This window comes from Tubulanus polymorphus, chromosome 1 (assembly GCF_964204645.1).
Source record: "Tubulanus polymorphus chromosome 1, tnTubPoly1.2, whole genome shotgun sequence".
NCBI lineage: Eukaryota > Metazoa > Nemertea > Palaeonemertea > Tubulaniformes > Tubulanidae > Tubulanus > Tubulanus polymorphus.
The window spans coordinates 16,141,862-16,167,750 of record NC_134025.1 but is presented as its reverse complement, the minus strand read 5'-3'; the positions used below and the strand labels follow the sequence as shown (position 1 = coordinate 16,167,750).

General features: G+C 37.2%; 1 protein-coding gene across 13 annotated transcripts in view; it reads left to right on the top strand.

Moving 5' to 3' along the window:
* LOC141915498 (uncharacterized) overlaps positions 1 to 25,889 on the top strand; it is a 473,311-nt gene that overhangs the window by 148,688 nt on the left and 298,734 nt on the right. For all 13 annotated transcript variants that reach the window (XR_012620964.1, XR_012620965.1, XM_074807054.1 and 10 more), the window contains 3 exons: positions 3,092 to 3,189; positions 4,750 to 4,840; positions 8,604 to 8,902. Coding sequence is in view for 11 of the 13 variants with exons in the window: in XM_074807054.1 (XP_074663155.1) it covers positions 3,092 to 3,189; positions 4,750 to 4,840; positions 8,604 to 8,902 (488 nt within the window). In the remaining 2 variants the exon portion in view is untranslated. The remainder of the gene's footprint in view (positions 1 to 3,091; positions 3,190 to 4,749; positions 4,841 to 8,603; positions 8,903 to 25,889) is intronic.

Here is a 25,889-nt window from a genome sequence, read left to right as displayed (position 1 = left end):
CCAAAGTCAGTTGGAAATTGGTAATTTTCGGTTCTAATTCGTGTATCAAAATATCTGGCAACACAAAATTACATCTAAGTTTTCCATCTGGGTTTGATAACGGTAAATCTGGAAATGTTAGTTTGGTATATGGGTAATATTTGTCTGCTTCCAATTCCAGACTGCAGTATATAGTGTCATGTCACCTTCAGTAATTGCTAATTGGTGTGCTAATGTAGACCAAACTGGAGTTTCAAAGCCCATTCTTGTTCGAACCTTTCCAACCGATTTGAGATTGAGGTTTTTACAAATACCTGAATGAGGATTTAGTTTTTTCATTTCCTCTAAAAGTAGTTGAGCACCATCATTGCTCCTAATTGCTAGGCCTCTAGCATCATAAAGTGTACTGCTCACTCCTTTTTTTTGTTTTTCGTACTCAGGTTTTAGCACACAATACCCCATGATAGGCTCAGCATTGACACCAGCTGTTCTTGGTCTATGCCACTGCTGGGGTTCGTCAGTACAAGTTCCAGGTTTTTGGAACTCCTTCAGTTCCATAAACTTGCAATGGTTTAGATAGAAAAGTAAACCAACAATATGGTTACAATGACCATTAAGCCCAGCTACACAAGAACATGTTGCATTTGCTACAAACCCGGTATCGTTTAATGTACACTGTAATCTGTGGGGCTCTTCATTTTTCTTTTGAGATCTAAAACTCTGACATTTAATCAAGCACAAATTCTTTTCATTATCCCGAGCAGAAAATACATTATGAATATAGTTCTCATAGAAAAACTTATATCCTTTGTGTAAGGTCTTTTCAATATATGTACTTCCTGTAATCCTCCTTCCTGATGTCTCTACGTGTTGTCTGATCGTAACATATGATATGTTTGGAATATTTACAACAGAGTTTCCCCATTCTCTGATGGAACTAAATGTATTGATATTACTGCTAGTATTAGTAAAGTTTCTTGGATTAGTGCTACTACTGCAGGAGGTGCACTTCGATTTCTTCAAATTGGAGTAGCACTTATGAGGGTCAGGGTCTACAATCTTATGCGAGATCTTCGTATTTTCTTCGACCCTAGAAATGAAAATGTGCAATGTGCATTTCTAAAATGTGCAGTTTCTAAGGTGTGCAATGTGTTCTGTCTAAAATGTGCAATGTTATCTAAAATGACCCGTGAAAGTGTAGGGCCTATGATCCTGCATGAAAATCTAAATTCAAACCTAAAAAATGAAACATTTGCAGTCATCCTGTAGTTCACGAAGTTCTGCGAAAGAAAAGGAGGACTGGAAATCCTGGTAACTCCGTAGAGTTCGACAGTAAAATACGACTTTAAATAAATCAATATAGTTTATTAAAAATTAAACATAACATAAACAACATAAAATTGAATTCAGTACCTATTCACCAAGACAGCTTTTGTGTCAGCAGCTCTGTACTTCAGATTACGACATTTCAACCAGAATTGAAGTTCACCCTTCTTGTAGTCCTTAGCTGGTTTCTGTAGGAGCGCTCCTGGTATATCACTGGCCGTTAACTAAAATCGAAAAAATTCTGTTCAGTCAATTGAATTAACTACAAGGCGAGGGGTACATTTTTGGCCATTAAAACTACATGCATAGTAGGACCGGTACACTAGTAGTATACATCATTACTATCTCTGGACAATCACAAAGAAATTTAGGCTGCGGTGAAAATTTATCACAATTTACCAATTATTATTTTATGTAAAAATACAGATACATCCAAAATACAGTCGAATGAATGTTGGTAGTTGAATTAGCCAGAAAAATGAAGAATAAGCTATCTTTTAATTTTTGGTCTTAAAGGCCTACCTCATTGCACGTGCAGAAATTGTCGTAACCTAGAACGTAGACGTCAGCTGTAGGCCTACCATTACCAACAAGTGTGCTGGCTGCAGCATATCCATGATCAGCTGTGCTAGAAGCAGCATCCCCTAAAAAGTGAAGTGGGTATATTGATTTATGTGATGATTCATGTTACGATGACTCTCTGACTGTCGATGAAATTCAGGATTCAAAAGTATAGAGGTATTAATTAGACCTACAATACGCCTGCAGGCCTATAATGTTATATGTAATTCAGGATTCTAAATATTAATCCAGTCTAGGTCATAAAATGAGGCCGTCACAACCAAGCGCGGATTTCTAAATAGATCAGTCTCAGACTGACTCTGTCTCTCTGACTCGGCCTAACTGACGACCCGGGCCCGGCCTAGTCAGTAACCTGTCTGTGGTTTAGTTTCACGATCGGATATTTTCACAAACCACAGTCAGGAATGGGAAGGTCATTTTTGTATGAAATCTTCGTCAGCCAATTTCTTAAGATATCCGTCTAATTTTTGCTGTAATCGACGCACAACAGATTCGTAGTTTGTCTGATACCTATAACACCTCACCTGACGATCTTAATCCATGTGCAAATCGGCCGTAAAGTGAGAGTAAATTTCCGTCCAGTCAACAGCTGCCATTTTGAAAATTACTGGAGGTGCTGGCACCTGTGGACTGAGGCCAGGACAACAGCACAAACTCACGATTCTCTCATTCGTTTACATGCATGATTTGAGTGCTTTAATGATGATAAACAACGAAATGTTTCTCCTGATTACTCACCAATATTTGAAACGAGCGCCATTATAACACGGAAGTATTTTTCACCGTATGACGTCACGGCTAAATTATCGATCGGTGTCGCTATCTTTACGAGAGTCGTGTATAGATAATCTTTTCGTTAAATAATTATCTCTTCTGAATATTATATTTGATAAATTATATTTAGAAATATTCAATCCATCTGTATAAATTATTTATAGAAATATGATATTTATTATTGATATATATCTGGATAATATTCAATCTATTATGAAATTATATTTAGGTGATATTATATCTTGAATTATAATACGTATGTATCTTACTCCTCCTCTGAAAACGCCATATTACAATTACCTATCCACATCAGAATATATCTGGATAAATTATATTTCGAAATATAGTATAATTTGTGTTGATGAATTTATTTTCTTGTTCATTAAGTGGAGAAATAATCCCGAATACAAGATTCATTATCTATTTTCAGAGGCAAATTTTCGGTTCTCCGATCAAAGAAAATATCGCGAGCATTGTATTTGGTGATGTATTCTTGAGAATTATTTTGCTGCTCATCATGTTGCACACGTAAGTTACCTAGTTATTCATTTGGGCTGATTTACCGGACAAATGCCCTTGGAATATTATATTCCCTCTTCTGTTGAAATTGTAGTAGACTCTGCCGTACTCGGCGCCGCTCTACTGGGTAAACCACTTTACTCAGTGGATTTTTTGCTCAAATTCATCCATGACTCAGTTAATTTTTAAGCCAACCTTGTGTCGAATGAAATAGTGTAGTACACTCCTTTTGAAGGCGCGCCTCTATCTGGGAGTTAGTTATATGCTATATATATCAGGAATATATCTCTACTTTCCCTCTGACCCAATCTAATGTAGTTGTTGTTCATCCAGTACAAAGAAAAAATTGGTGATCTTTTCGAATATATACTCTAAACGATAATTGCTGTAAAATAGGACTCTGAAATGGCTTCTGAAAGTAAAAAGAGAATACTTGTGGCAAGATCACTTAAAAATAATCGAATATCATGAAAAACCCATGTATCAATATTATCAACCAGTTGCTGTTGATTTTCTCTGCACTGCGTATGTACTGAAAATGTGCTACTCCTGTAGCTTACTGTCCCAATAACCACAAAACGTATCCCTTTAAACTACTGAATTGACCTAAAAAATAAACCTGCAAATTGTTGTATATTTAACATGTAATGAACTTTATTGATGATCTAAAAATTATAAATTCCCCTTTCTCTAAGTCGGTATTCGGTTTACTAAGTACAGAAGTTACGAAGTCAAATAGTTACAAATAAAACCGAGTTAGGTAGACTCACCTGTGGTTTAGTATATTGACATGAGATCTGACCAAGTGCTTTCAAAATAACTTTCAAAATTCCAAATAAATGAATCATGACTACAAGATAAAACAATGTTTATGCAGAACATCAATACTTTTGCGTGCTGAAAGACATTGCGCACCATTCTGTTGCAACCACACTGGATTGAGACTTCGTCTAGACATCTACGAAGTTTTGTAATGGAGTACTGAATCGGCATCTAATGATAGCCGGCTCCATTCATAGTCAGCATTTCCTTTTTTGTAGTATGGTCAGATTATAGGCCCACTGGATGACCGACTGCATGGCAATCCGAAAGATCACACCTCGTAGACAACTGACAGCTCACTTGATGACATTTAGTAGCTTCTCTGCAATCAAATAGGGATTCTTAACCCCAAAATCTATGGTTCTGACTGACAGATTTGGTTTCCTAAAACCAGTATACCATCTTGGCTTTTTGTTTCAGAGACATACACATGATTTAACAGTGATCTATTCTAATTCAGAATAACAAAAAATCACTACAAGAATGTAATCAGTTGCTAGGAAATCACTAAGCAAATTACCATAGCAACCACGATAACAATCAAAAGTACCGTTATCATTTGGTGGAAAATCGAAACATTTCATTAAGAAGGGAGGATACAGGCAGTTTTTTATGTATAGTAATTGATGGGACACCCTGTATATATTGTTTTCTTTATCTACAGTTTCGGTGTTTATTCACAATCATGTCATTTGATTATGGTGAATAAACTAACTTGTAACTCACTTGATTTATGTGACTTTTTAGGACTCTTTTTATGGTTCATTGGTATAGTATCGATTCCAGTACTGAATTGGTGATACATAGCTTGAAAACTCTGGTTGTTTGTATATTTATGGTATGTATATCAGCCTATTTCTTATTATAATCTCCGTCCCATAAATTAGCCGCGTTCACACTAGGATTTCAGTACGGTACTAAGCGTTCACACTAGGAAATTATTCGAGGCCTATTCGCGGCTTATTCAGTTCCGTACTGAAATATGTGGCTTATCAAGCGCGGTGTTGAGAGATGATCTCTACTATTAATAGAACAGTACTGGCGCGATATTTTCCCGCGCTTTCTCTGTAACGTGCATGAAACCAGATGTTGACCTGATGTAAATAAGGTTTAGTTCACGAGTAGTTGTTAAAGAAAGAAGACGTGTTTTTCTTAGTTCCTTTCTTGATCCTATGTCAGCAGACATAGACGGTGACTCGTCAGTTTTCCCGTCATGACAGACTCTAATTCAACACGCGGAATGCTATTCCGCGCCGAAAACCCGATCTCAGTACGGCATTGAGCTGGCCGCGTGTTTTCTGTAGTATGAATGCAGATTCGGCACTTAGCTAGCCACGTATTCATATCCTCGTAGTACAAAACACTTAGCACTAATTACACTCCCCTCTATTGGCACACTGGGTGACTACTATACTGGGCTTACTAAGTGCTGAATAGTTGACTCGTGGTGTGAACGTAAATAGCTGTATAAGCGCCGTATTTTTGTGAAGTCGGCACCAGCGAAGCACGGTACTTCGTTAGCCCTGAATCTAGTGTGAGCGCAGCTATTGTTGCCCTTCGTGTATAAAAGTAAAATCTTTCAACGCAAAATTGTACATACCGGTATACCTTCCACAATACATTTTATAAGTGTAAGACTGAATTCAGGTAATTTTTCTGTAATCTGCCTATTTACGGAAACTTCTACGTCTTTTCTTATCTTATTCCAATCAGGACTAAGCCTAATGGGCTGTATGTATTCTCTGTTGCCTATTCGCCTGTTGCTCGATTCGTCCGTCTGTTTATGTTATGTAGTAATTTTGGTAAAATGTAAACAACTGTAATGTTATGAGGATGATGTTGTCAATGTGAAATTACAGAAACTCCTAACAACACTGAATTAATCCATTTATATCATATGTCTAGCTCCTTCATGGTGCCTATTCGTATTGCATTTGAAGTGGTTTAATTGCAGCCGTATGGTTTTTTGCTTGAGCTTGATCATACTCACTTTAAGAAACACTCATAGGTTTGTTGTCCATCGTTGTTTTTAGGCCAGCCGTAAGCTGAGCCTATTGCTTTACAAATGGAACTAATATAAATGGCATGGTTTCCAGAGGAATAACAATTTGACTCTGCTACTGAGCATATATTGAAAAATGATTTATCATAGCATTATCCATTCTCACATCTTATGGGGCAGAATTTGAAAATGGCCTTGTTGAAATATATATGAGCTTTTTCGCGAAGATCGAAGGGCAAAAATATAGTTTTAAAAAGTCAATGAGAAAGCAATGACTCCTCTATCTATGGTTGGCTTAGCCGCAGAAATGAGCAGGTGTTCACGTGAACCCGCCGTGTTGTCTACTGTTTCACTTCGGGATTTTTATTTAAGATTTAAAATTGTATTTCATGATCGATTTGTGTGAAACGTTTAGTTGATTTGGTTTTTGGGAGGAATATTTTTATTTACCCTTCTGCTCAAATTGCAAATTCAATCAAATTTTATTTGGTAAAAATATTAAATCAAAGCAATTTTACTTAATTGAACAAATAAAACATCAAATCTGTTTCAGCTTTCGAACAAATATCAGAAAAATCCAATTAAAATCTATTCCGCATTCAAATCTGTGGTATTGGTTTTCCTGCCAGCTTCCTGTCTGTGCTACTTATGAAAATAAGCTCTGAGCTTATATTGACAAATATAACCCACAGAATGGATCATTTGCAAAATCGGACAGGCTGGCCATAGTGCCCCTTTAGGCTCTTGTTTTAATATTGATTGGGTAGTCCTTAAGTATCAACAGCAGGCCAGGACCAGGATCATTTCAATTTATAATTTGATGATAATGGTGCTTTTGTTATAATTGGCCCCCCGTAGGCTGAGCCTATTACTATAAAAATGGAGCGAATTTAAATGACATGGTTTCCAGAGCAAAGACTCTTGACTGTGCAACTGAGCATATATCCATACAAATCATTCATTAAAGAATTATCCATTCTCCAAACCCATGATGCAGCTGCATTTTGAAAAAGGGCCTCTAGAATTTATATGAGGTTTTTTTGCGAAAAAACCTTAACACAAAAGTATCTGTTTCAAAAAGCCAATCAGAAAGCAAAGACTCCTCCATGATTGGCTTAGTTGCAGAGATCAGCAGGTGTTCATGTCAACCCGCGGTATCGTCTACCGTTTTCTTCCGGGTTTTATTTTAAGATATGAAATTGTATTTCAAGATCGCTTTCTGTGAAATCTTTAGTTGATTTGGTTTTTTGGAGGAATATTTTTATTTGCACTACAGAATATATCATTGACAATTATGCAACGTCCGGGAAAATATAGCCTTTTCTCAAAACGAATGTATGACCTTGATATGCTAATTAGCCATGTGCTCAAACTGCAAATTCAATCAAATTTTATCCTGCAAAAAGTATCAAATCAAATTCATTTTTGCTTTTTGAACAAATAAAACATCAAATCCAATTCAATTTTGTTTTATTGAATAAATTTTAGATATGTTAATGCTATTCCGCATTCAAATCAATAAGACCAAGGGAAAAGATTTATCTGAGGTATTTGTTCCTGTCTGCTCCAGTCGCTGTCAGTGCTACTTATGAAAACACCATTGTATTGTGTAAATTATAGGGTGCAGGTGGGAAGGCCTGATGTCCATTTCAACCTGACTCGAGAGCATTCCGATGGCATAGCTCGCTAATTTTTGTAGTGCATACCTGATGAAGGTCTTAATGGGATCAGAAAGGACAGGCAGTCGACCTAAATCATCATTTTTTAATCCATTAGAAACTGTATTGAAGGATATCCAGAATGTCTTCACTGAAAGGGGTTAAATGAAGAGAAGTGACTCCATGACTTAAAGTTTAACAGTACACTTCCATGCCTACCTACCAAACTTGAGTTGGTAGGCATGGAGACATATTGTTTAACTTTCAAATCATGGAGTCTCTTTTCTCTCAAAAACCCCTCTCAATGCAGACTTTTTGGATATCCTTCAATACAGTTTGAAGTGGATTAAAAAACGATATTTTAGATAAGCTGCCAATGCTTTGCATTCTGGCCCTAATAAGACTTTCATCAGGTATTTACTACCAAAACTTACTTAGCTAGGCCACCCGGAATGCTCTCAAGTCAGGTTGAAATAGACATTAGTAGAGGAGTGACAAGTCAGTCCGACGAGTCAAGCGATCAAATGGGGACTACAAGTCACAAATTGACGTAATTTCCAATTTGTAATGTATTTGATGTATAAACTGACTTTAGACTCTTTAATGTCGACGACAACAAGTTATCACCGATGCTGACATTTTCCTGACGCTTTCTAGTAATGACCCGCCTTATGGAACAGACCAATTCAATTCAATCAAAAAAATGCGTACTGGTACGATTAGGATTTTACACTAATGTGCCAGGTCATGAATGTTAAGATTTGTCTGTTAGTTTGAGTTGTTTAAATTAATGTCATTCTCTCTTGGGATCTATGATCATTGTGAACATTAGTGTCATCTAAATTCTCCATGATTAATCGTTCGGAGATTTTCAAGAATGCCGTTCTATTAAAAAAGTTCACCCTGACCAAAATCCAGTCCATGTTGAATTTTTTTTCTAGGTTGAAGGCATCTTGCGACAGGTTGGATCCACCAGTTGTATTTTGAGAGAAAATTGGATTGAACTCATGGACTTTGTGTTTTCGTGCATAGCATTTGCTTTTAATGCTATGTGGTATATTCACTTCGGCATTACGTGGACGAATGTTTACCTGTTTAAAGGAGTGACTGCTACCGTTTCAGCACTTGCAGTACTTTTCAGATTAAGTGCTAATTCACAAGCAACAAAGCGGGGCATGAATATCTTCAGGAAGATATCTCCAATCATGTTTGATATAAATTACATTGTATGGAGTATCATGTAAGTGTTGACATTTATTAAAATGAAAATGATTGTGCTGCTTAAAAGAAAATTAACATATTTGATTATTTGTTAGATATATCCAAAAAAGCTTTTAGTTGATTATGTAGGTCGATGTCTTTCTCAAAGAAAAAATCAACACATGACCTGCGAGCAATTTTATTGGCGGGAGGTAAAATATACAATGGGTGCCTAAGTGCTTTTTATAGACTCGCTCGCAAACATGTATAACCCGGATACCGAGTGGTACGCCTTCCCACTGCTGTTGCGCATATACAGCGCATATATTCCAATGTATTACATTGCGGAGTGAATTTGTTAATTGGTATTGAAAGATCTCAAATTGATTTGGAGAAATCTTGTGGATCTCTGGAAGACACACAGAACATGTATTTGGAACCGGAATCTACAAGGCACGAACACAGTTACTTTTAGATTCTTGGTGATACACCCTTATAAGACACTGTATAGTATGCTTGTGGTGCTGAACTAAAGGTCAACTATGGAGCAGCAGTAACAGTGCTGAGAGCTTAGCATAGTGTACTTTAATAGCTTCATAGCAGCGGATTGAAATCTGCATCTTCAATTTGATCGATTTAGCCTATTCATGTTACTCATTGATTCTTTGAAATAGGTTTATGCAATAGACAATAGATCCTTTTACCTCCCTGGCCAGTTACAAAGCTGTAAAACAATCTGGCATTGAGATATAACAGAAAATACACGCAGTTTCCTCAAAATTCAACGCGTTTCTATAGACGCTATTTCTCAGTTCTGCCTTTAATGACGTTGCAGCGCGCACCTGCTGATTTAGTCGACGCTGAACAGTAAGCGAACAATGAAATGAGTTCAAAAATCTAGTTACAAAATCACAAATTGCACGTAAACTAAACATTTTGGAACAGAACGGTTGAAGATGAGTGTATGGATCAATAGATTACATCATATTTTGAAATTAAAAAAGTGTCAGTTACCCTTTAATCTTGCTTAATGACTTTATTATTTTAAAAAGAAAAATCGTGGCTCTTATTTATTTTCGTGTTCGCTTCTCTTCATCTGAAGTCACTCGAGTTAGTCACGTTTCAGCTGTAAATTTTTCTATGCAAAATCATTTCCACACAATCCGATAAGTAATCTAGCAATTATCAACATGATGATTGATTCCGTTAAGACACTGCAATTTTCAAATAACAACTATCCAAAAGCTTACAGTAACTTGGTCCGTGTCTACAATAAAACCATTCCGATTCCCATTTTGGGTTACACATGTGTGTACCCTAGACACATCTTCAGCCCAAAAACCAGCCCTGTCAGACTCCATGGTTTGGTTTTCCAGTAGCACCATCATAAATCACTGGAAACGCAATTTCATCGATATCTTCGTTGTAATCGAGGCTTTTTCCCCAAAAGTTGGTTCATCAGTACATTTAAATAAATTAGCCCTGCATATCATGTATATCAGTTAGCTCCTAGGTGGCACTCCTTAAGAAAAGCTGTCCGTTCTGTATAACTGGATTTGACAAAATCATTGTACGAAATTCAATCCAGAACGGCAGAAACCTGTTATCGATGTTTTGCAGCTATATTTATTATTATTATTATCATTGGCTTTTTACATAGGCTTTTTTATATTACAGCTGTTGCTGATACAATATGTCTGATATCATTTAGCTCACTTCAATCTACAAATACTCCATGCGTGTTTTGAAGAATCAACGTTACAAAAGCACTGTCGGGCAATAAACATCGAAAAAATTGAGCCCCATTCAAAGAGTCGACATGTTTTTCTAAGTCGTCTTTCCGAAATCTACCGCACTTTCTTGTCGCGTCGATTATCAAATTTATTACCCAAAGATTGCACATTCAGCCGCGGTCTTTAAAAACTAATTTTAACAATTGCCCATTTTCCTCATCAAATCATACTACCGATACACAGGAAATTTACTACTTAGGATTTTAAAAGCACTGTCAAGCCGTAAACATCGACAAATCGACATGTGATCTCTACATCGTCGTTCTGGGGATCAGCTGCGAGTTTCTCCTCATCATAAGAATCAAATCAAATACATTAAATTTATTACTACCAGTGATTTGGCCGCGGGCTTCAAGCAGTTAGTTTAACAATACCTATTTTTCTTACCAAATTTACCGTCTATTAACTAAGATAAATCATTAGAGTACCGGGGAGTTCTAGACCTAAACTAAACACGCCGAAAAGATGTAGCGGAGAAAAGCTGTTGTGTCGACGAGGTATCAAAATAGAAGAGTATATTACTTTATTTGGTCACAGGCTTCAACCATTTATCAATGCTCTATATTTCCTATAGTACATACCGATCTTTGGCAAATGCACAAGGTATTCACTAAATACAAGTATGGAACACACTCCTATCCGTATGCTGGACTCACACTTGACATTCGGAGTAAGCGTTCGCCATGGGGGAAAGGAGATCGTTCGCTGTGTCACTTGAATTGTTTATCGAGTTGTACCCGACCTTGAGGCTTTAGGCCTACTGGTACTGAGATTTACTGTCTCAAACAAGCACACTATAATTGTTGCGTTTATTAACGGACTCAATGGATTGAACTCCAAAAAATTTGGAATAAAATTCCGGCAACATTGCTACGATGTACAAAAAGATTTCTTTCTTCATAATCCGAAAATGAAATTGATTTTACGAATTCAATACCCCAGAGACCTATCCGTATTAAATAAGGTGTTCACGATGTTTAGGAGGGTTCTAATTCAATAGGCCTACAAACAATCTGTCCGGATGTTAGGCCAACGCATATACATAGGCCTACATAGGCTAGTAGCCTCTACTAGGTTAAAGCTAAGTTCACTGTAAAGGAGGAATCAGATTTATTAAAATGCATGTTGATTAGTGATTAACTGGTTCTGACTTGCAACGATCAATCACAATTATCAATTTTATTGGCAGAAATGAAGATTTTTTTGAAAATTTTGTATACCGTGGTAAGCCAGACTTTTAATTTGAGTTTTTCCATCATAAATGAAACTGGTATTTCTTTAATTCCTAATGACTCAAGCTGGGCGTAGGTTGGCCTTGCGATGGCTTGCAACTCACTGCAACGCCATTCACTGCAACCGTCAATGAAGATTGCATCGCAACCACTCATCGACCCTTGCTCCCTTGCGACTGCCAGCGACAAGCTGCGACACCAGTCACAAGGAGTCGTAATGTTCTACTTTCGGCGACACGACACGACTGTCGCAACTGACCTAGGCGCTCTTGCGACTGGCAGAAACTAGTTGTACACAGTTGCTGACAATCGTGTTGCAACCGACTTGCGCCCACACTTGCGACGCAATGTTGTGAGGATCGTGTTGCAAGGCTGACCTACGTCCGGCTTTAAGTTACTGCGGAGCCCCAGAAAGATCCTTTTTTTGTTCAAAAGACCTTTCGCTCGAAAATTTTTCGTCGGAAGAAAAATTCTTTCGTTAGAACCAATAACATTCTGTTCGATTGAACCAATTTGAAAAAATCATTTGAACAAAGTTGTGTTCCTTCAAACAAATTTTTTTGTCCAAACGAAAGGTTTTTCGTTGGAACAAGTATATTGTAAAAAGTTTTTTGTCGAAAAATACTTTTTGCTGGGATAAAAAGTTTTTTATTTCAACAATGACAATTTTTTTGTCGGAACGAAGAAAAGTTTTCGTTTGAACAAAAAGCGTATTGTTAGATCAAACAGAATTGTTTCATTCGAACAAGATTTTAGAACATTAAGTTTCTTTTTGTTCGAACAGATATATTGTTTCATCGAAGCAATTTTCGTTCCAAAGAGGAAAATAAATAGTCTTTTCATTATATTGAGCAATCTTTATTCGAAAAAAATAATCTTTCTAATTCGAACACTATGGTATAATCGGAACCAGGGTTTTCTTTGCATCCAATATCCATATCATGCCTTTTAGGTTGAAGCCCACCTTCCATGTTTCTGGCCATGTACGGAACACAGCGTGTTAAGGTCATTATGGAAATTTACTCGGTCTGGTACATTTTGGATTACTATGTATGTCATTCATCAGGACATTAAAGAGAAGACTACTTAGGATACTACCTTGCGTGACTCCACTAGTTAGACCCACTTATTCCAAGATGAGGCGTTCCGTTGGTTTCATGGAGTCTGTTGAGTCACATCTTTTCGTTCAGAGATTCTGACCTATTTGAGCGACGTTTCATTGATACTGTTTCCTAATAGCCTGTTAAGTAATGGCTGATGTTGTACCTTATCAAAATGAGATTATTTGTACTGAGAATGATTATCTCCAATGGCTTTCACGTGGTGTTGATTCAGCGCTGTCACCCTTCACTTAGAACATGGGTTCCAGTGATTTTATGCCAAAAAAACTTATTTATGTCTTCCATTTGCCAAGTCAATTGAAAATGCAGTCAGTTCGGATATTGATCTGAAAATGATGAGCAAATCTATAGCTGCAGTCGTGATGAGACGATTTGGGCGGGGATAATTCTGGCCTGGACCAAACCCAAGTAAAATTTGACTGATGCTAATTAGGATAGCGCTAAAATTACTCACTCATTAACAGGATTGAATTGTGTGAGTCACACACAATCAGTTAGCATTTAAATAGAATAATCTTATAAACCCAGTGCATGGTCCAAATTTGGCCCGGGGCAAGCAGGCGCAGACCGATTTGGATTCAGTTTGAACAATTGGCTCGGGCCAAATCTGAACCGGTTCAAAAAATGCTACTGAGCCAAAATGCTATGAGCCAGACTGAGAATCAAGTTATTGCCAGTCACTATCATTATGGCGTTCAGGTGTATAATCTATCTAGGCCTAGGCCTTCTCTCATGCTTATCGTACAATCTACACCTACTTATTTCTTGAGCTTATAAGCTAGGCATGCTGTACTTTGCAATTGCATCAATCATGAAATAAAGTTTTGCATTTGATTAGATTTAATTGATTTGGTGTACGCCGCACATACGTTGTACCGAATACAGTACTTAATTAACATAACGTCGACTATGAATTGAATCTTAAACAACAGACTGTCCCAGCTAAGAGATTAACCATGAAAAATGTTTAAAAACGGCAATGAATTCGCTGAAAATAATTGCAAATGGCGCCGTACTGCCTGCATGCTCCATCAAAGTCCTTTGCAGCCGTCGTATAGGGTTCGAATCCCCCTAAAAAACTGATATTTTTTTTCAAACTTGTTCAGGAATATTCAGCAGTTTTAAAGTCAACATTAACAGCTAAAAGTTATAATAACTTTTTAAAAATTAATTTAGACGAATAAAAATACAAACTCTATATTAAACTTTCGATCGTTGAATGAATGGTCGCACTGGTTTTTGCTCGGTAGTATTAAATAAAATCTCATAGAACCACTTAAAATACGCAACTATCTGCTCTGAAAGTGTCTTTCAATCAAGTTTTGGAAATGTTTTAATTTCTAAATTACCTTTTTTGACAAAATGTATTTTTTAAAAATGCCGATGTGAAAAATATATTTTGATAAATGCGTATTTTGAAAATATATTTAAAAAAAAACATTTGTACATAAATACATTTTTCAATCTAAAATATATTTTCATTTGATGAAGAATATATTTTCTGATCATGAAATATATTTTGAAAAATACATTTTGATCATGAAATACATTTCTTGCTGAAAAATATATTTTAATATGGAAAATAATGTATTTATAAAATATAGCTGCCAAGCAGCGATGACGGGTTTTCTGCAAAGCCATTCAGAAAGATCGGAATTGTAGTAAATTGAAATATCGATACATAGAATAAAATGCATTGACAGATTCGAACCTAATATGCTACCACTGTGTAAACGTCAAATATGATTCAGCTTTGAAACCGAACATACGCAGACTTACAATCAACAAATATTAATCTATTTGACCAGGCATTTATTTTGGCATTCAAACATCATGATACTGTATTATCACCATGCTAAAAATGGATCTGTCCTATTAAGAACTCATCTCGCACCTGCTGAGTCGATAGATTGAGTGAATTTACAGATAAGAATGTATTATGATTTAGAATAGATTGAAGAAGTTTATGTTTTTATTGAAATATTTGAATAAATACATGTACATTTTCCGGCTGATGTTGATTTTGGCTTTTATGGATTACAAATTCTATAGTGATAAACAATTGATACCTGCAACATGTGTGTAAATCAAACCTATTCCACTAGTTGCGTGTGTTTCCTAATAAACGGGAGAGTCACTCTTGTTCTGAGTTATTAGAAAAATAATGTTCATTTAGTTATAGAAATTCATTGCCTTCTTTAAAATTCTGTAATAATATTTGTTCTTTCCTAATTTTTATTACTGTATGAACCAATGATATGCTTTGTTAATATGATGTAATAAAATAAATTTGAATTTGAATTAAATTGGAACATGAGAATAAGGCATAACTTGTGTTTTTTTACCTTGTCTTTTGTTAACAGTTCCAGAGTTTCAATTACAATAATATTCAAATTGGCTAAAAAAGTACATAGGACTAAATGAAATGAACCGTTTAGTTACTGCAAACCTATTCCAGTGTTATGTCGATCGTGTTGAATCACTTTGCTTGAGTTGAAAGAATCAGATCTTCTATGGTGCAACATCGGTCGAAGAGAGATATCTTGGTGTTGACTGTCCATCTAACTTCATGCGTTTGACATTGGAATCAGCATCATACTCATTTGAACTGCAAAATATTCATACAACATGAAAAACCTACATGTATACAGTAATCAAAATTTCACCGATGTTGGATATTTGAATGAACGTTAGGCTTATTTCAGTATTCTAAAGCAGGAAATAATAAGCCCAATCAATTGGCCCTATTCCCATTGGAACAATTGTATAATGCATACAGCTGTACCGTACACTTACCGTAAAAACCGGCGTATAAGTCTACGCGGCGTATAAGTCGAGGTCGATTTTTAGACCTACATTTCATGATTTTAACATATATCCGGCTTATTAGTCGAGTCCCTTCTCTTAGAAGAATAATTACTTGTATCATTATATTGAATAGTTTGTTTTGATAACGATGTGTGCCTTCACGCATGCCGCCGCGGGTCAGCCTGATTGCTGCTGTGTGTTAATCAATAGACTGTTACACACACACTCGGGTATAATACACTACCATACAGTGATACAGTAGTGTGAGTCACACTCTATATATAGCCTATATATAGCCTAATGTATTAAGCGCTGCTATGAGCGTGCATATATGAATACATCGTTTTAAATGAAGCTGTGTCAAAATGAAAGAAGTTTTTTTCATTAAATAGCTTTATTTATCATGAATAATTATTGAAACTGTATAGCAGTGAGAAGATGAACACTGTCTTTTTTATCTGGTGGAATCAATATTTCTTGTGACCTGAAAATACTTAGTAGAAAACTGTACTCGGCGTATAAGTCGAGGTCAATAATTTAGTGGTAATATCAAGGGATAAAAACTCGACTTATACGCCGGTTTTTACGGTATCAGTCAAGAATGGAGAAATCGGTATACCGAACAGCAAAATGTACAGGCCTACAATGATTTCTGGTGTACAAGCGGTGACCATATGGACGTTTTGGATCTAGGTTTGACTATTAATGTCAGCAGGTCAGAGAAGGCCTGGCCAAATTTAATCACATGGCTCAAATCAATTGGCCTTTCTGCGTGTGAATGCTTCACTGTATTGTTTTAACTGGGGTCCAGGGACACCATGCCCACTTGGGAAGTGGTTCTGAATGCTCAACAATCTAACAATTTCAAAATTCAACGCCCCCTGGTGACCATATTCAAAACCCACTGACCTTGAAACTCACCACAATCATAGAACATGTCATGAACTATAACTTTGTAATTGATCATGGTAACAAAATATGCCTAGGTACTAATATAATAAGGAAATACTAAGTTATTCTACTATTCAACGCCCCCTGGTGACCATATAGAATAACTATTGGCCTTAAAAATTGCCACAATCATAGATCATGTCATGAGCTACAACTTTGCAATTGATTGTGGTTAGAAAATATGCATTGATACGAATATGATATAGAAATACTAAGATATTGTAATATTCAACGCCCCCTGGTGGCCATATACAAAAACCAATGACCTTCAAACTCACCGCAATCATAAACCATGTCATGAGCTTCAACTTTCCAATTGATTGTGGTAAGAAAATATGCTTAAATATCAACAATATAATGCGGAAAGACTTTTCCCACCTACGAATGAGTGCTTATGATGGCCGCCAATTGCGTCATAATTGGCTGATCAAAAATACCTGTCTCAGGTATAACACATCCCTTTTCAAAGAATACCCATCACAAATTGCAATGAGAAATGGCGAACCAGTAGGGAGCTACAGCACTCCGAATTCGGGCCAAAATTGACAATTTTGGGCACTAAAAAGGTCATAGGACGGTCATCTTGAGTCCGATCGACCCAATTTTTGTTATGCTGATGGGCCCTGGGGGGATTCACATACATCCAAAAGATCAAGGTAATTGATCAAAGCGTCTTCAAAATTTTCCTCAAAAGGTTCAAAAATGTGTTAAAAGTGTTGATTTTGGCGAAAAACAATGGCTGCCAGTCGGCCGTCTAGATTCTGACAGGGCCAGTTTTTGGGCTGAAGATGTGTCTAGGGTAGATACATGTGTAACCCAAATATCAAGACATTACATTGAAGCGTCTTCAAAACTTCCCAAAATAACTGGATTCCGTCTACAGACGGACGGACGACGGACGAAAAGTGAACGCAATAGCCCGTTGGGACTAAAGTCCCAAGTGGGCTAAAAATAGGCCTATCGAGTGAATTAGTACATAGACTGAATTAGAGTTTAGGCTAGTCCTGACCAAACATCACTGTAGGGCCGACGAGAGGGGAAAAAGTTGTGTTTGTAGCACATAGGCATGGTAGGCTTGTCGCACTCACTTAATACTTAAAACATTGTTGTTACCTGTATGTGACTGTACGGCGATTACTACAGGTTAGCCATATGTGAGTACGTTGACGCTCAGACATGCAATATTGGGATTCGAAACCAAACGAAAAAAAAAATCCAGTAGTAGTCCAGTGATTTACCCACTGTGCCACAGAACGTAACTGCAGGTTAGATGAAATTTGATTAACAAATAGCCTAGCCTCACCTAACACAAACTCTGTTCTTTTTACGCACGCATGTTTGCAGATTACAGGAACTCACGTACGGCGTTAGTCGGGAACTCCCGTACGGTTAACCTTTGGAGATCACCGTACAGTCACGTACAGGTAACAACTACGTACTTAAAATGCTATTGGGTACTATAAAATGGGCCTATATAGACAAATAAATACCGGTGCGCGGTAGGCTTTCTTAGCTTCCACACTTCACAACCGAACCAACTGACCAACCAGTATATTTATTCCCAGTACGCACCAACCGGCACAGGCCTAACACTGTTTGTCAACTGTGTGTACCGTAGTAGGCTACCGATAATCACCTGATACTTTTCTGTCGTTTGTTTTCTCTCTGAGTCGAACGTAATTCTAGTAACCCTCCGCGACTCAACGACCTTGATTTAAACTTGATCAATTCAAAATCTGTTTATTGACGCTTTTGGTTACATGAACTGATCATCAATATACTTAATTGAAATAACCGGAATAACAAGAAATCAAAAATGAGGTAACAAACAAATTCGCGTAAACCTGTCAGACACGCGAACGCCGGACTCGTAAACTCTCGGACTCGGACCTGCTGAGCAATAAATTCATAAAATTGACTTTGAAATTGATTGTGGAGAAGAGAGGGAATTATTCGATAGCTCTTCCTCGAAAAGAAGAGAGAAATTTCTGAAAGAAAACACAACATGGCTACTAATTGAACGGAGCCAAATTTCCGATGTTTACGGCTCGACAGTGCCTTTATAACGTGGATTTATCAACATTCCCATGCAGTATCTGGAGATTGAAGTGAGCTGAAGGATATCATGCGGATTGTATCGGCGACAGCGGTAAGGTAAGGAAGCCTTTACACTTTTAACAAAAACTGTGTGGAAAAGGGAAAATAAAAAATAAATATAGCTGCAAAGCAGCGATAACGGGTTTCCTGCACAGTCTTAGAATCCTGTTCAACGGTGGATTTCAACAAAGCATTTGATAAGGCTCAACATCAGCCATTACTAAACAGGCTATTAGGAAACAGTATCAATGATAGGTCGCCCAAATGGCTCAGCAGTTATCTCTGAACGGAAACTTGTAACCAAAATCAACGGAACGCCTCATCTTGGAATGAGACGGTCTAACTAGTGGAGTCACGCAAGGTAGTATCCTAAGTCGTCTTCTGTTTAATGTCCTGACAAATGACATACACAGTAATCCAAAATATACCAGACCGAGTAAATTTCCAAAACGACCTTAACACACTGTTCGACCAAAAAACTTAATGTTCCGACAAAACCACGGGCGACAAAACCAAAATTATGAATTGTCGCGGGTGACAAAACCAAAATATTGAATTGTCACGGGTGACAAAACAAAAATAATGAATCGTCGCGGGCGATAAAACCAAAATAATGAATTGTCGCGGGCGACAAAACTAAAATGGTGAATTGTCGCGGGCGACAAAACCAAAATAATGAATTGTCGCGGGCGATAAAACCAAAATAATGAATTGTCTCGGGCGACAAAATCAAAATAATGAATTATCGCGGGCGATAAAACCAAAATATTGAATTGTTGCAGGCGATAAAACCAAAATATTGAATTGTCGCGGGCGACAAAACCAAAATATTGAATTGTCGCGGGCGACAAAACCAAAAAAAAAATTGTCGCGGGCGACAAAAACAAAATTTAAAACCAAAATAATGAATTGTCGCAGGCGACAAAACTAAAAAGAAGGATTGTCGCGGGCGACAAAACCAAAATATTGAATTGTTGCAGGTGATAAAACCAAAATATTGAATTGTCGCGGGCGACAAAACCAAAAAAAAAATTGTCGCGGGCGACAAAAACAAAATATAAAACCAAAATAATGAATTGTCGCAGGCGACAAAACTAAAAAGAAGGATTGTCGCAGGCGACAAAATCAAAATCATTGTTTTCTCGCGTTATTTTAGTTTTGTCGTTTTGTCGTAATGTCGCCCTCATTTGCATATTCGTGTTTTTTTATCGTATCAGCCACCATACTTAAGCCATAAGGTCGCGTAAAAGTCGATAAACACTTCAAGCGACACAGCGAACGATCTCCTTTCCTCCACAGCGAACGCTTACTCCGAATGTCAAGTGTGAGTCCAGCATACGGATAGGAGTGTGTTGTATACTTTTATTTAGTAAATACCTTGTGGATTTGACAATGATCGGTATGTACTGTAGGAAATATAGAGTATTGATGGTATTGATCAAGAGGTTGAAGCCCGCGGCCGAATAAAGTTATATATTTCTTTATTTTGATACCTCGTCGACATAACAGCTTTTCTCCGTTATATCTTGTTTAGTTTAGGCCTACGACTCCCCGGTACACTTATGATTTATCTTAGTAAATACACGGTTAATTTGGTAAAGAAAAATAGGTATTGCTAAACTAACTGCTTGACGCCCGCAGCCAAATCACTGGTAGTTATAAATTAATTTGTACTCGATTTGATTCTCATGATGAGGAGAAACTCGCAGCTGATCCCCGGAACGACGATGTAGTAACACACGTCGATTCGTCGATGTTTACGGCTCGACAGTGCTTTTAAAATCTAAAGTAGTAAATTTCCAGTGTATCGGTAATATGATTTGATGAGGAAAATGGGCTATTGTTAAAATCACTGTTTGAAGACCGCGACTGAATGTGAAGTCTGCGGCAATAAATTAGTTCATTTATACTTGAATTGATAATCGAAGTGACAGTCGGCCTGCGGGTTGATTTCGGGATGACGACTCGAAAAACATGTCGCCCCATTGAATGGGGCTAAATTTTCGATGTTTACGGCCCGACAGCGCTTTTGTAACGATGATTCGTGAAAAAACACGCGGGCTATTTGTAGATCTCAGTGAGCTGAACGATATTATATGGATTGTATATGAAACAGCGGTAAGGTAACAAAGCCTATGTTCTTTTGGTAAAAATAGTGTGGAAGAAAATAATAATAATAATAATCACGCGGATATCAATAGGGTTTTCTGTGAAATAACAGAAAACCCTAATAAATATAGCTGCAAAGCAGCGATAACGGGTTTTCTGCACAGTCTTAGAATCCTGTTCAACGGTGGATTTCGACGAAGCATTTGATAAGGTACAACATCAGCCATTACTTAACAGGCTATTAGGAAACAGTATCAATGATAGGTCGCCCAAATGGCTCAGCAGTTATCTCTGAACGAAAACTTGTAGCCGAAATCAACGGAACGCCTCATCTTGGAATAAGTCGGTCAAACTAGTGGAGTCACGCAAGGTAGTATCCTAAGTTGTCTTCTGTTTAATGTCCTGACAAATGACATACACAGTAATCCAACATATACCAGACCGAGTAAATTTCCAAATCGACCTTAACACGCTGTTCGACCAAAAAACTTAATGTTCCAACAAGAAAATCTTGTTGGAATGAAAATAATTCTGTTTGATCGAACAATACGCTTTTTGCTTGAACCAAAAATTTTCTTCATTCTGACAAAAAATGTGTTCGAATAAAAAGCTATGTTATTGTTGAAATGAAAAATTTTAAGTCCCGGCAAAAAAAATTTGGTCGAGCGAAAACAATTTTTTCGAACGAATGTTCGAATGAAAACAATTCTGTTCGATTGAACGAAATACTTCATACTTTCGGTTCGGAGAAAAAACTTTTTCAATATACTTGTTCGAACGAAAAACTTAATGTTCTGACAAGAAAATTCTGTTCAAATTAAAAAAGATTCTGTTCAATTGAACGATTGTTCGAACGAAAAACCTTTTGTTGGACAAAAAAAGTTTGTTCAACTTTGTTCTTACGATTTTTTCAAATTGGTTCAATCGTATAGAATATTATTGGTTCGAACGAAATAAATTTTGTTCCGACGAAAGAATTTTCAAGCGAAAGGTCTTTTGAACGAAAAAAAAAGATATTTCTGGTGCTCCGCAGTAACTTAAAGCCGCACGTAGGTTGGTCTTGTGACACGATGCGATCCTCGCGTTGCATCGCAAGTTTCGGTGCAAGTCGGTTGCAATACGATTGTGTGCGACTAGTTTCTGCCAGTCGCAAGAGCGCGTCGGTTGGTTGTGACAGTCGTGTCGCGTCGCAGAAAGTAGAACACGTACGACTCCATGTGACTGGCGTTGCTGAAAGATGAGGACGCCAGTGATATGACGACTGATTTTCAATTCGTCAAAACGTCACGATATGTCAACATATTTATGTTGACTTGATGCGATATATCGTGATATATCGACATAAATATGGCGACTTGTCGAGTTGGAACGCGACAACTCGAGGCCCTTTATCGCTTCCGTAGATCTTTCATTAAGTAGGATCACTTGAATGATCGCTTAATATCACTTTAAAAAAAAAGAATCTGCCAAAATGACCTTATTATTCGACACTATATCTACAGAAGCGATAAGGGGCCTTGAGATGTCGCGTTCCAACTCGACAAGTTGCCATATTTATGTCGACATACCGCGATATATTGCGTCAAGTCGACATGAATATGTCGATATATCGTGACGTTTTGACGACATATTTCGTTTTCTCGACCATTTTCCTTGTGACAAGTCGACATATTCATGACGACTTGAAACTCAGTCGTCATATTACTAGCGTCCTCATCTTACATTTAGACATGTCTTCAAATGACGGCTTGTCCCGTGGAAAATGAGCAAAAAAGCGAAATTTGTTGTGAAAACATCACGATATGTAGACATATTCATGTGGACTTGACGCGATATATCAACATAAAGATGGCGACTTGTCGAGTTGAATGCGACAACTCGAGGCCCTTTATCGCTTCCGTACTATATCAGATTAATCGACTTCAAAATAGGCGAAAGCATAAGTCTTTATTACGTTATTAATTGGCCTAATCATTCAAAAGCTAATAAAGTGGGCGACAAAACCAAAAAAATTAATTGTTGCGGGCGATAAAACCAAAATAATCATTTGTCGCGGGCGATAAAACCAAAATAATCAATTGTCGCTGGCGATAAAACCAAAATATTGAATTGTCGCGGGCGACAAAACCAAAAAAATGAATTGTCGCGGGCGATAAAACCAAAATAATGAATTGTCGCTGGTGATAAAACCAAAATATTGAATTGTCGCAGGCGATAAAACCAAAATATTGAAGTGTCGCGGGCGACAAAACCAAACTAATGAATTGTTGCGGGCGATAAAACCAAAATAATGAATTGTCACTGGCGATAAAACCAAAATATTGAATTGTCACAGGCGATGAAATTGCGACAAAAAAAAAAATTGTCGCGGGCGATAAAACCAAAATAATGAATTGTCGCGTGCGACAACACCAAAATAATGAATTGTCGCGGGCGATAAAACCAAAATAATGAATAGTCGCGGGCGATAAAACCAAAATAATGAATTGTCGCAGGCGACAAAACCAAAATTATTGTTTTGTCGCGTTATTTTAGTTTTGTCGTTTTGTCATAATGTCGCCCTCATTTGCATATACGTGTGTTTTTTACGCATGGCCCTTATCAGCCACCATACTATAAAGCCTTAAGGTCGCGTAAAACTCGATAAACACTTCAAGCGACACAGCGAACGATATCCTTTCCCCCACAGCCAACGCTTAACCTAGTAGAGGCTACTAGCCTATGTAGGCCTATGTATATGCGTAGGCCTAACATCCGGACAGATTGGTCGTAGGCCTATTGAATAACAACCCACCTAAATATCGTAAATTTTGTTTTGAAGTTCAATCCAATGAGTCCGTTAATAAACGCAACAATTATACTGTGTTTGTTTGAGACAGTAAAGCTCAGTACCGGTAGGCCTAAAGCCGCGTCAAATTCGATAAACACTTCAATCAAGCGACACAGCGAACGATCCCTTTCCCCCACAGCGAACGCTTACTCCGAATGTCAAGTGTGAGTATTGATGGTATTGATATAGAGGTTGAAGCCCGCGGCCAAATAAAGTAATATATTCTTTTATTTTGATACCTCGTCGACATAACAGCTTTTCTCCGCTATATCTCTTCGGCGTGTTTCGTTTAGGCCTACGACTCCCCGGTACACTTATGATTTATCTTAGTAAATACACGGTTAATTTGATAAAGAAAAATAGGTATTGCTAAACTAACTGCATGACGCCCGCAGCCAAATCACTGGTAGTAATAAATTAATTTGTACTCGATTTGATTCCCATCATGAGGTGAAACTCGCAGCTGATCCCCGGAACGACGATATAGTGACACACGTCGATTCGTCGATGTTTACGGCTCGACAGTGCTTTTAAAATCTAAAGTAGTAAATTTCCTGTATATCGGTAATACGATTTGATGAGGAAAATGGGCTATTGTTAAAATTAGTTTTTAAAAACCGCGACAGAATGGGCAATCTTTGGGTAATAAATTTGTTAATTTATGCTTGAATTGATAATTGATGTGACAAGAAACGTGCGGCAGATTTCGGAAAGAGGACTTAGAAAAACATGTCGGCTCTTTGAATAGGGCTCAATTTTCGATGTTTACGGCCCGACAGTGCTTTTGTAACGATGATTCTTCGAAATACGCACGGGGTATTTGTAGATCGAAGTGAGCTGAATGATATCAGATGGATTGTATCGACAACAGCGTCAAGGTAACAAAGCCTTTGTTCTTTTAGTAAAAATAGTGTGGAAGAAAATAATAATAATAATAATCACGCGGATATCAATAGGGTTTTCTGTGAAATAACAGAAAACCCTAATAATCACGGGGATATCAATAGGGTTTTCTGTGAAATAACAGAAAACCCTAATAATAATCACGCGAATTTCAATAGGGTTTTCTGTGAAGAAACAGAAAACCCTAATAATGTATTTATTCACAGAAAAATATATTCTTGCACATGAAAATACATTTATTTTCTTAAGGGTATTAGTGATTCACTCGTTCTGACTCAATCACAATTAACAATATTATTAAATGAAGATTTTTTGAAAATTTTGTCTGAGCAAACGGCTTTATAAACCAGACTTTTCATTTGAGTTTTTCTTTTATGAAACTGGTATTTAGTTAATTCCTGATGACTTAGTTACAAGGGAGCCCGGAATGAAAGGATCTTTGAGGCATTTTTAGGGACATTTGATTCGATCGCACGATTTCGACGAAATCAATCGCAAAAATCGGATGCTTGTAAAAACGCCTTTGTTCATTCAAACACCTTTGCTCGAAAAATTCTCTTTTTTTGTTGCAACAAAAATTTTTTTGTTCGAACCAAAAGTACTTTATTTGATGGAACCAATTTGAAAAAATCATTTGAACACCATTGCTTTCATTTGATATTTAGGAGGTTGAAATTAAATAGGCCTAAGCCCATTCTGTCCAGATGCTAAGCCTATGCATATACATAGGCTTACTAGGTTAAGCTAAGTTCCCCGTAAAGGAAGAATCAGATTTATTAGAATGGTATTAGTGATTCACTGGTCCTGACTTGCAGTGATCAATCACAATTATCAACGATATTTTATTGGCAAAATGAAGATTTTTTTTTTGAAAATTTTTGTCTGAGCAGACCGCTCTCAGACGTCTCACTTGAGTTTTTCATCATTTATGAAACTGGTATTTTGTTAATTCCCGATGACTTAGTTACTAGGGAGCCCCGAATGAAAGGATCTTTGAGGCATTTTTACGAGCATCTGATTTTTGCGATTGATTGTAGAAACGCATTTTACGAGCACTGATTTTTGCGATCGATTTCACGATCAGCGTTTTTACGAACGATTATTGAAATCGTCCAACTCGCTCGGCGAGCGATTCGGTGTCTTGATTTCCAAGATGGCTCCCCCGGGTAGTTGATAAGGATAC